We start from the raw sequence: 11,733 nt of genomic DNA, 5'->3' as shown, positions 1-11,733 counted from the left end.
TTTTCTTAAGGTCATTGAACGTCTTTCAATTTTAATATTTAGATATTTTACATATTTTGTTATATTCATCATCCTCCTTTATTTAAAAAAGAAAAAAAAACTTTTTTGGGTACTTTCCCCATGTTCGCAGAAACTGCTGGCTTGTACGCACTCAGCTCGTCTCCTCCTCCCCTCCTGCCCTCGCTGTTCTCGGTTGTCTGTTTTCTTGAAGTGGGTTCAGGGGAAGTGTTGAGGGGGCGGATAGTTTTGATTTTCTCTACATCGTGCTTAGCCAATAATGTAGAAGGAACTGTTGTGCACATCTCAGCTGGCAGACATTTAAAAGGGAGACAGTCCGGCGCTGAAGCAATTTGTATTAAACCCCCTGGCCCCTGTCTATGGAGTGGTTAGTCTCCCACCCATCCAGAGTCCCACCAGTGTGCAGTCGACAGCAGTAGGTGCCTATCACCTCGGAAGGTGCCAGAGAAGAGTGACAGTATCAGATCATCGCACTTGAAGCTGGTTCAAGTGGCTCGCAGGTAAGTCAGTTTTGAATATTTTGTATTATAACATCCACGTGTAATGTATTCTCCACATATTATTTAACTTCAGTTTATTTAACAGTTTATGATTTATGAAAATACTAAACCACATGTTTGTGTGCATGTGTGAGTTAATGGAACACATAAGACTGTTTATGCTTAAATCTGGTGGCAATTTGCGTAATGGTGAACGTATGGCAACACAATACACGAGACATTACATTTCTCACACAGATATTTGGACTGATGTAATTAAATCATAGTTTAAGCTCTTGAGTTTCCCTTTGCGTGCAGCTGCCATACGCAATTTCTATCTGTGCGCTTTTACGCAGCGTAAAAGCTTTGACAGCTGTGCGTAATCCTTCCAGAGTTGAAACGGTGTAGGTCATTAATATTTTTTCCTCTCCCTAAGGATGGCCAAATCGACGCGTATCTTCTGCAGTATGGTTTTCATCATTGGCTTGCTATCCTCTCCCGCGGATTCAAAAAGAAACCGAAGTTCACAAGGCGCCATTCCTCATCCTGACAAAAGCAACCCAAACGAATCGGAGCAGCAACCGCAGCCTCCGCAGGCGGGCTCCGGGTCTCGGCAGAGGCAGGGCTCATCCTCACCGGCCGACGAGGTGCTGGAGTCCAGCCAGGAAGCTTTACATGTGACGGAGCGCCAGTATTTGAAACGGGACTGGTGCAAGACGCAGCCCCTCAAACAGACCATCCACGAGGAGGGCTGCGTCAGTCGCACCATCATCAACCGCTTCTGTTACGGACAGTGCAACTCATTCTACATCCCCAGACATATCCGCAGGGAGGAGGGTGCCTTCCAGTCTTGTTCGTTTTGCAAGCCGAAGCGTTTTACCACCATGACATTTACTTTGAACTGTCCGGACCAGCAGCCACCCACAAAGAAGAAACGCATCCAGCGCGTCAAACAATGCCGCTGTATATCAATAGAACTGGACTAGCCTAAAGACAAGCGTAATGAGTCGTGTGTCTCTCTGTGTGTTTGTTTCTTCATATTCATCTGCTTCATCGACAGGATTGTTGGGAGAGAAGAAGAGGCTGTCACACAGCCAAGAACACGTGCCTGTCTCAAATTGGAGATGTGCCACGTACGATGACATTTAGGCTTCCTACTATGAATCTCTTCTTGCACAATGTGTGAACATTTGTGGACATGCAACTTATAAACAGACGTTGAAATGCATCGAACATTTTACTCATCACGTAATTTGCCAATTTTGAAAACAAGCACCACTGCACGGGAACGTTGACTTGGAATGAGCACGTTTTACGCACGACTTTCTCACCCCAATAGGACACCATAACCCGGTTTATTTAATAATCCAGTAACTCACTATTCATAACACTCACTGTGTGACAGAACAGCATTCCTGTCTGATTTTGTATTTTAATGTGTTTGATAAACTGGATGTTTCCACTGTGTGGAATTCGGATTTATAAGTGGCGATATTTGTAAATGGAAAATGTGATTTTTATTTCGACATTTCAAAAATCTTAAAATATTTCTTTTGTAAATTTGGTGCGTACTCAAATGTAGAAACAATAGACTTCTTTGTTAGTTAAAAACGTGATAATGTACAGCGGCGGTTTATACACCGTCGAGATTAAATAGTTGTAACATGTAAAGCCCTATTTGATGTAATCGGTTTGTTTATTCCTTGGATTAAATTGTCCAAGAAAACATAAAATAAACGGATGCTGGAATATTGTGCGCATTATTTGAACATTGACACCCAAAGCTGGAGGTTTATTTTAAACGATCCCCCACATCATCTGCTGCTCCTGCATGGAGCCAACATCTTACTGAGACACTCACACTCAGAAATTGGAGCACATTTCTTTTAAGTCAGTTTTAGTAGAAAAGATGCAGCTACCTGTTCTGTTTATGCTTTGAAATGATTTCATTTAACATCACTATATTTTGTTACATGGTTCGCAAATCAGTTGGGTGGCTGTAAAGAGGGGAGAGTGCGACGGCACCAATTCAGCGTTCATTATACAGCTCCCAAATGCTGATATTTACTAGTAAAATGATATTCTACAGTTATCCTTTTGAATATCATCTTTATAATATACTTTGACACAATTTGTCATTTTAAAAAATTAAATAAGAAGCCATTGATCCGCACAGCATGCAATTCATTTGGAATTGAGTGAGTGAACTGAAAATGGGTTAAAAAAGGGTAAAAGCAAGTCCTTAATTGACACTGTAAATCAGACTATTTCTGCTGATATTTAACTGATGCAGCAAATTAACTAAACACTAACATTAATCTCATTCATCCTCACATTCCTAAAATCTTAGTTCTCTTTAAACAAACTTCAGTTTCATGTCTTCCACAAACAAGTTTCAAGGTCTTTAAAATGAGGCTTATAAATCATGAGATCCGTTTGATGACTCTGGTTTTCTTACAATAACGACACGTTTTCTTGGAGGCTCCTTAAAGCAAACTTAATGGAAGTGTTGACAGCATATAATTGAGAAAAATTGGCTTCATGTGTCTTTCAAAGGTCTGGCCTCCATCTAAAATCACACCAGTTTGTTCAGCATCCAGAAGTTTATTGTTGAAATTTAAAACAATTCCATAAAATGGCAGAGCACCTACTGTACATGAGAGCTACTGAGGGTTACACAAACTGACATACAAACAGTAGAGGGCTACAACATTTCCTTGGTCAGTATCAGCTCACTTTTTTCTTTTTCAAACTCTGGAGTAAAATGTTGCAGTTTATAGAGTTCTGAAATATTTTGAGTTTTATACAAAATAAATGGCACACAAAGACTTTTGGAGGGTAAAAAAAATAATCCAAGGTGCAGTTTTATAGATATTCTGATAATGGAAGTCTGTCTGAGGTATAACAACTCACATGGCTTCTGGTGATATGCTTGAATGTTCAGAGCTACCCAAAACAGACAAGGCAAACCGGCCTCCATTCTACGCACAAGTGACATTCCATGTGAAAATATATCATTCATCTGACTGACCCACCAGGCAGCTTCTCAGTCAATTAAATTACAACTCATAAAAATACAGCCTCAAAGGGAAAAAAGCTAAATGTTTTTTTTTTGTTTTGTTTTTTGGCATAAAATAAATCTTTCCATACATAAATAGACTTTTCTTGAATGACACAGGAGCATGGTAACATCTTACATTTGTGAAAATAAAACTTAATACACTTTCTTAGAAATAAAAAAAAAAATCTAATAGGATTTCATTATGAGGCGATACAATTAATTCATCTTATAACACGAAAAGAAACAGAACCTTGCATAGGAAAAGAGGTGCAAAAAAGTGCAATACAGCTGAAAAATGCACGCAGTTAACATAACAAGGGAATGGGGTTTAAAGCCAGCTATAACACACTGCTACTGCAAACAGGAAAGTGCTTCAAAGTGTGCCGGACACACTGTGATGTACGGCAATCAATAAGGGATTAACAGCTTTCCATAAAGCTATTGATTAATACATTTATAACCTTGGGTGAGTGTGTTTACAGCCAAGACCTGTTGTGTTCTTTTGACATTTTTCAGGGTGTGTGTGTGTGTGTGTGTGTGTGTGTGAGATCGGGCCGATGTCAGGAGGGTTCTGCTCTTCTCTGGCCGTAACCCAGGAGAGATCGGTCTGATGCAGTGCAGCACAACACAGTGCAACCTCTACATACTGTTCTGTATGTGCACATACTTATACACAACATGGCTTTATCTGCACTCGAAGCCCAGCACGGATAATTGATCATATTCCTCATTCGGCAGAACTAAACTGCGCAGTCCCCGTTACGTATTTACAAGACTTTTAATGAGCCGTGGTGAATGAAAAGCTATTTGCTACAGCAAAGGATGCTGGGTACTGCTTTCTTACTGCTTTGAGAGAGGGAGAGAGAGAGAAAGATTTTTTTTCCTTTGAGCAGAAATCTGCAGGCAGTTGGATGTGTTCGTACAACAATCTGTATTAACACTCTAAATATGTGTGTCTGATGTTACATGTTACATTTTCAGCTTCTGGAGACCCAGGAGAAATCTTGGGCATGTGTCAGCTGGCACTGTTGTGAATCCCACTGACCCCTTGAGACCTTTCACAAGCTGGGAACGCAGAGGTCACGCCATGCTGGATGAATGAGGTCAACCTTTGGCTTTTGAGACTCTCATCACTTCGGCTGTGTCAGCCACGCATCCTCACTGCGGAGAATGCTCAACATGAGGGTGGCGGAGTGTAAAATGGGGATGGGTGGGGGAGTCCAGTGCTGTTAGTAGAGCAGAGCAGAGCTACGGCAGTGAGTCCAGCAAGGTTTTATTATGAGCCCGAACAGGGCATGGAGGGCAGTCCAGTGTTGTTGAGGCAGGTGCTAAATACAGGATGCCTGTGATCTTCTCCAGCTCTCAGCTGGAGGACACGCTGGCTTCCTTCTGCCGCAGCCTCTCTTTCTGTTGGCAAGAACCACAAAAAGATTCAGTGAATCGAAGAGCGGCTATCAGGAAATTCCATTTCTCTGCTATAGAGTTTGTAGAAAAGCCCTTACCAAACTGTTGGCGTTGATCTTCTTGGTTTCGACTCTCTTCTCTGCTGTGATCTTCTTGATATTTTCTTGAGCTTCTTTTAACCTACGGGGGAAAAAAATCCACAAGGACTTGATATATGCAAGCCCTTTAAAACCAGAAGTACACTCTGAAAGCACAGTAACTAAATCATGAGATAGGACTTCTGTAAGTCATGAAAACAATATAAAGTCAGTAGCCTCTCATCACTCTGTCCTTGTGAAGTTGTTTGTAAGAACAAGACATTTAAGTAAGTCCTCAGGGCACTCTGTGTCATAGGGCCACACACGCACACATGCACACACACACACACACACACACACACACTCTCTTGAGTTTGTGACCAGTGAAAGCCCTATAAGTGAGATACAGTAGAGAAAGACAGTGGGTTGATGAGATAATGAGGCAGCCTTTAAAAAAACACTTGGCTTTTATGAGTGCCCTGACTGTATTTAAAATAAAGTTAATTGTACATAAGCACAATCAGCTGTGAGTAATGTGAGACATGATTACCCAGTAAACAATTAAGAGAGAGCACATGGATCTGTGGCAGGGCTGTGAAAACATTAACTCAACCGTTTCACACACAGACAAATATAAGCTCAGATTTGTCATTTAACTGTTTATAATTCAATTGCACCTACAACTCCAGAGTGAATGAGTTGTGGCTATGCAGACAGTAACAGCTCCTTGCTTTAGTCCTGTGCAGTCTCCACCATCGCACCGCACGTGCAGCGCTCCTGCCCTTTGGGCTGCATGTCCAGCATCATTACAGTGTTTATCAGTTCTCCCATAATGCGCAGCCTTCAACGGCTACAGGCCCCCGTCCGCTTGCTAGTAAAGCCAAGCGGCCGCCAGGAGAGTCATCATAAATTAAGGCCTGAGTCCTTCAGTCACAGCACTGAAGCCTCAGCCTCTCGTGTTTGCCTCCTCTTTGATGGTCTCCCTCTCTGCTTTAATTACAGCTCACCATCTGCACATCACCTTCACACAATTAGTGCTAATTTGACATGATGTCTAGAGGTTGTTAAGCAACTATCTGAAAGTGACGGAGGCATGAAGTCTGATCAGGGCATAAGATGGTTAAGCCTGAATTTGGAAGCGATTTTTGATTTTTTAAGAATTGGGAGCACTCACCTCTCCTTGGAGATGTTCTTGCTTTGTCGCTTCCAGGTGCTCTTGAAGTCACAGCAGAACTCGTACCAGAACATAAAGACGTAACTCGGGGCTACATCTTTTTCCCCGGCCTTTGGCTTAAGCCCAAAGTAGCTCACCATGTCCTGGAAACTGTAGGGGAAAACAGAACAAGTGCTGTCTTATCACATGTAAACACTTATAAATAAAAATCAGACATAAATAATAGCTTGTTTTGTTGAACTAAAGGTCAATGTGAACGAAGAGGAAGGTCAAAAAGTACAAGGAAGCGAAGGTGTGCGCGCCAAGGAAACACAAACAACAAATTCAGGATAAAAATGAGTCCGGTACAGACAGAGTACACGCAGAAAATGATGGATGGAGAGTCAGATAGAGAGGCGAGAAACAGAGTTGGAAACAGAGTGTCCACCCTGCTGGGCCTCGGGGGAGAGCCAGTAGCGGCGGCTCCATTATCACATTGACCTCCACAGCCTGCAGAGGAAGACTGCCAGAGGAGATGGAGACAGCCAAGAACAGGCTGCTGCTCCTCCAGACACAGCAACACAAACCTACACACACACACACACACACACACACACACACACACACACACACACACACACTGGAGCTCACACATACAATCCACAAACATATTTACTGGCACACAATCAAAGATGTGAATATGATATGATATACGTGCATGTGAGCTCAATAAGACAGGTGTGCAGACATAAAACACACAGAGACATATCAGACCTATGTGAATAAACTGATTCTTTTTAATTCTCTTCACTAGCATACACTGTTATAGGTCGGCCCCTCAGTCTAATTCAATTGTAACCAAATCTCGATTCTTTGCAAGGCTCTCAGCAGCACACACAAGGCATGAAAAGCAGCCTGCTGCTTCAGATTCCCTCTCTAACCCAAACATGAAAGACATTTTCTAGCCGTGCCTGTCAAAGGCTTGATAAAAGGGGGCCATGATTCAAGAGATGCTCCCTGTCCCATTGACACCCAAGATAGGCCCTGACCTCCAGATGCTAGGTGGCTTTCACGACGCTAATCTAAGACATGTTCACGCAGAGTGAAATGGTACAATATGCTGCCCAGACGGCCTGCTAAAAGCTGGAAAAAAGGGCTTCTGCCTGAGCCTGCTTCCCATTTCCCAGTGATGCGTCATTTTGCTGGGATGCTCAAAAAAAAGAAAAAAAAGAAAAAGCGCAGTAGATCATCCTGCCCTCTACAAAAGAAATCAGGGAAACAAGGCTCTTGGGTGTTTGGATTGACCAAACAGACGTGCCGTCCCAGGTAGCTGTGTTGCATCCGGCCTGCTCTGGCATGATGAACAGGGTCTCTTCTCCATCAGCTCCTCTCCTGACCCTGGGTCATCATGTCAAAGCACGCACAAATCAAGCAACAGAGTGCCTTTGCTTTTACTCTTCTGAGCATGTGCAACAAGCAGATACACAAAGCTTCACTCAAAACAGATGCAAACACGCTCACACACGCCAGTCTACCTGCAAAATATAAACAAAATCAAGCGGGACTTTGTTCATTTGCAAGCGCAGAACAATTAGCTACACTTGCACACAAACACACACGCCTACACTTCTGTGATCCATGCTATGATGCCATTGCCGTGAGAGGGTTTACTGCAGCGCCCACAGCCGGCATTCCTCACTGACAGCTATAAAAAAAGACCCATTACAAAACCATGAGCAGCCGTGAGAATCAGGGAAATATTTGGACAGGCAACTCTACATTCCTTTGTTTCCCCAGTAAAAAGATTACAGAAGTAAACTCCATGTTGTTGGCTGATACAGCAGAGGCACAAAGTCATTTTGAGCCATTGACGTCATGAAACGCCAGAGTAAAATAATATACCAGCTAGATTTAACGAAACCATAGCTGCATGAATAGAGTTGCGCCAAATGAAATTGAGCATGATGTGGTAGAGGGGAATTTAATGAGATGGAAATGTGGACAGAACCAGAAAACCTCAAAGGAACCCAAACAAGAACCAGACATATTAGGACTGTATGTCGAGGAAAAGGACTCGTCACTCAGCGTGGATGGGCCGTACTGCCATAAGTAACCTCTGTTTAAAAAATTATGCTCAATGAAAATATCAGCTCATGTGTCAGAAGGTGTTTCCTCACCAGCAGGGTCTGGCAGCTATTTCAATATTTTATTATATCTGTGGTGGAATTGCATAATAATGATGTCAACATATCACATTTGATAAAATTCTAGTCTACAGGGATCAAGATTTCACAAAGAAACGTGATTTAAAATGAGCAAAATTAACTTTAAGTTTTTATTTTGTATGTATGAAAAATTTTGTTTGCTGTCAAATATAAAAGTGGAGCTCAGTTCACTGTCCTGAACACCAGCTGGATAATTCTATACTGGTTTGGCATACTTTTGCCATATACATTAGATATATGTTCACTGGCCACTTTATTAGGAACACCTGTGTAATCTGATGCAATCCAATACAAAAGCTCTGTCATAAATTCTGCATTTACAAAGCTTATATATGTTCAGTTATCGCTGACATTGTCAGAATGGTGATAATTCTTCCTTTATTATGAAGGTCGTAGTTGGTGGTGTACTGGAGTGCATTATATAGAAACGTGTTCCTAATAGTTTGCCTTCTCTAATGTATGTTAATGGGGTGGACAAAATATTAGGAACACCATTTAATATAATCCATCCTGGTACACCACCCACACTGACCTCAGTAATACACATAATGTAGAATTTATCACCTTTCTGTCCAATGTCAATAAAAACTGAACATGTATAAGCTTTATAAATGTAGAATTTATGGCAGAGCTGTTGTATTGAATCGCATTAGATTTCACAGGTGTACCTAAAGAAGTGGATGGTGACTGTATATCAACATAAGAGTTTCAAGCTATATTTTTTTATGCTAGTAGTAATACGATACAAGAAGTTAAATAAAAATGTCTTAAATTTCAATTTAGAACAGAAACTGTCTGATCAAATTGTTTTGACATAGCCCCAAATCACAATTTTTAATTAAAAAAAAGAAAAGAATAATACAAATCTGACATTTGATTCAAACTTTTGGTATTTGTAGTACTGAAAAAGTACTGGGGTTTGATATTAGTTGTACCTCATCATCACCCATTCCTACCCACTGGTGGTTCAAAGTTGGCTCAGAGGCGTCTAAACTCACTGACTCCTCATGAGGCCGAGGTCGAGGTATTAGGTAGCACCAAGGATGTGTTGTCTATTTCCTTTATTAACAGCGAGCCATAATGTTGCCACTGCTGCCATTGTGCGTTTGTGTGAGGATCCCTCATCCAGCACAGATGTGAGAGCCCACCCAGGGCCCGGTGAGCCCTCTGACGCCCATATTCATCAACAGCGTGTCACTTTTACGAGGTGGCTCGGTGGGAACCTGAGAGAGAGAGAGAAAGAGAAAGAGAGAGAGAGAGAGCCCCCTCCACTCTCTCGCTCTACCTAGCGCCTCAGCCAGCCCCCTCTTTAGATGAAATTAAAGGAAAACTTCATTAAAAAGGCAAAGGTGCTGTCAGCTGCTTGGCCCTTTTGATCAATATTCCCTTCCAAGTTCAATGCCTTCATTACAGTGGTGTCACTCAATGCACAAGAGGGTGCATACATGTGCACACACACACACACGCGCACACACACACACACGTACCAGTCCAGTGGATACAAATACCGGCATGGTGAGGGTGGGGGACCAGGACAGAGAGCAAGAGTTTCAGCCGCCCCTCAGTGATTTTCTTGGCTTAAAAGCATCAACATGAAACAGAGCAGTTTGGAACCATTTGCTGAGTTATAGTATTGTCCAAAGCAATCAACTTCCTGATTGTTTATAGTTTCCATTTTCTTGCGTCCGGCGTCTTTCACTTTCTCCTTTATGTGCTTTCATGATTTATTTTGGAAGTGGGAGAGTTACAATTTAAAGCAAACAATTCTGCTCTCTGTCCAAACAAGGCAAAAATAATCTATTTGCTTTGTTTGTCTGCTCCACCATCTTTTTCCAATATGAAATGTTCCAGATATGATTTCGCCCAAACACGAGCTAAGCGGCTGCCAGTGTGTCTCACGCCTATAAATCTGACGTCTCAGAAGACTCTTGGGAGCCTTCTGCACAAAACATGGAAGATAAGACTGATAGAAACTGCAGGGGAGGACGCAGGGGCCGCTCAGGCTTAAAAACACACTATTGCTGAACATTATTTGCGTGTACAAATCTATCAGTGTTCCTGTAAAACACATGTATCTTATCTATATTTCATTAAGACGAGTCACAAAAGGCTTAGCACAGGTGTATAAATAAGTCTCCTTGTCTCTTTCTGGTCATAGTTTAAATAGTAAACCAAGCTACCAGAAGCCTTATCAGCTGGAGTTAATATTACTGTAAACAACTATATAAATAGTGAGCATTAGTGCTATCAGATACCAGCTACCAGTTATCTATATGAAAAATAGTAAATAACTCAATACTGCTATGTGATGTGTGCAATCCTTGGCAGAACTCCCTTGTGTTTTTCAGGAATTTTAACACAGACACGGCACTGATACACTAGTGAGAGATGAAATTCTTTCCGAGCAGATGTAGTAGTTCATTATCATTTTAAATGCATCTTGTTTTTCTGGTTCCTGAGGTTGGGCTCCTACCTTTTCTGTGCTGTGTTGAGCCGGTCCTCTTCAGCAGAATGCTCCTTTTGAGCTGCAACAAAAAAAACAGAAAACACTGGATTAAGACAGGTCACAGGGGGCAGATTATGGGGCTTTTGGTGATATGGACAACCAAATGTTTTCCACTGACAGCCACTTCAAAAACTGATCCCAGATAACAGTTCCAGAAGGTGGCGCTGTGTTCAGTAGCCTCGTATTTGTCAAGTGAGGAGAGTAGAGGAAGAACAGCTCCTGGGTTGAGATGTCACTGACGCAGGGAGCGTGTTATCCAAGTGACAGTTAAGCACATTGTAAAGTTTGACGTGCCTCTGTGTGTTGACGCATGGGAGTACGAGCCTGTGACGCCTGTTGTTGGGGCAGGGAGCAGTGGTCTGTTCGTGGAGGTGTGTGTGTGTATATGTGTGTGTGTGTGTGTGTGTGTGTGTGTGTGTGTGTGTGTGTGTGTGTGTATATGTGTGTGTGTGTGTTGACATACTGTACATGTGCGTGTTCCAAGCAGACCTGGAGCAGGGGTGCAGGGTTGAACAGAGAGGCTTGAGAACTGGAGGCTCCTGTGGACTCTTGCCATGTAAAAGTGTCTAAATGCAAGGCAGATGTGTGCGGCGGGCCAGGCCGAGGTGCAAGAATTTATCTAGGGCCAGAGAGTGCCTGTGATCTCAGATTTATTGCATTTTTCCAGATTCATCCTTTTTACAATGATGGGGGACCTTTCCTACTTGAAGATTTAAGAGGGGGAAGTCTCCAAAAAATTGTTCAAAGGCAGGTTTGGGGGTCTTTTGGGAGAAGGTGAGCTTAAGCCTCCGACCAACCACCCCTTTTACT

At 42.3% G+C, this 11,733-nt stretch overlaps 2 protein-coding genes across 3 annotated transcripts in view; one reads left to right on the top strand and one right to left on the bottom strand.

The window, feature by feature from the left end:
• The first annotated feature begins 934 nt into the window (after positions 1-934).
• grem1b (gremlin 1b) lies at positions 935-1,483 on the top strand. Of its 2 annotated transcripts, XM_053335828.1 has the most exons (2): positions 935-1,052; positions 1,167-1,483. In XM_053335828.1, the coding sequence occupies exons 1-2, from the start codon at positions 935-937 to the stop codon at positions 1,481-1,483; spliced, it is 435 nt and encodes a 144-aa protein (XP_053191803.1). The 2 variants fall into 2 exon arrangements, with proteins under 2 accessions (XP_053191803.1, XP_053191802.1); XM_053335827.1 differs by having other exon boundaries at positions 935-1,483.
• Positions 1,484-4,899: 3,416 nt separating this feature from the next.
• LOC128375222 (formin-like) overlaps positions 4,900-11,733 on the bottom strand; it is a 35,440-nt gene continuing 28,606 nt past the window's right edge. The window contains exons 14-17 of the mRNA XM_053335513.1: positions 10,891-10,942; positions 6,214-6,363; positions 5,061-5,142; positions 4,900-4,965 (exon numbers count right to left, since the gene is read on the bottom strand). Of these exons, the coding sequence (XP_053191488.1) occupies positions 4,921-4,965; positions 5,061-5,142; positions 6,214-6,363; positions 10,891-10,942 (329 nt within the window). The 3' untranslated portion in view covers positions 4,900-4,920. The remainder of the gene's footprint in view (positions 4,966-5,060; positions 5,143-6,213; positions 6,364-10,890; positions 10,943-11,733) is intronic.

The sequence above is a fragment of the Scomber japonicus genome, chromosome 16 (genome assembly GCF_027409825.1).
Source record: "Scomber japonicus isolate fScoJap1 chromosome 16, fScoJap1.pri, whole genome shotgun sequence".
Classification (NCBI taxonomy): Eukaryota; Metazoa; Chordata; class Actinopteri; order Scombriformes; family Scombridae; genus Scomber; species Scomber japonicus.
Note: the sequence above shows the minus strand (reverse complement) of the source record. Positions and strands in the feature narration are given on the sequence as shown.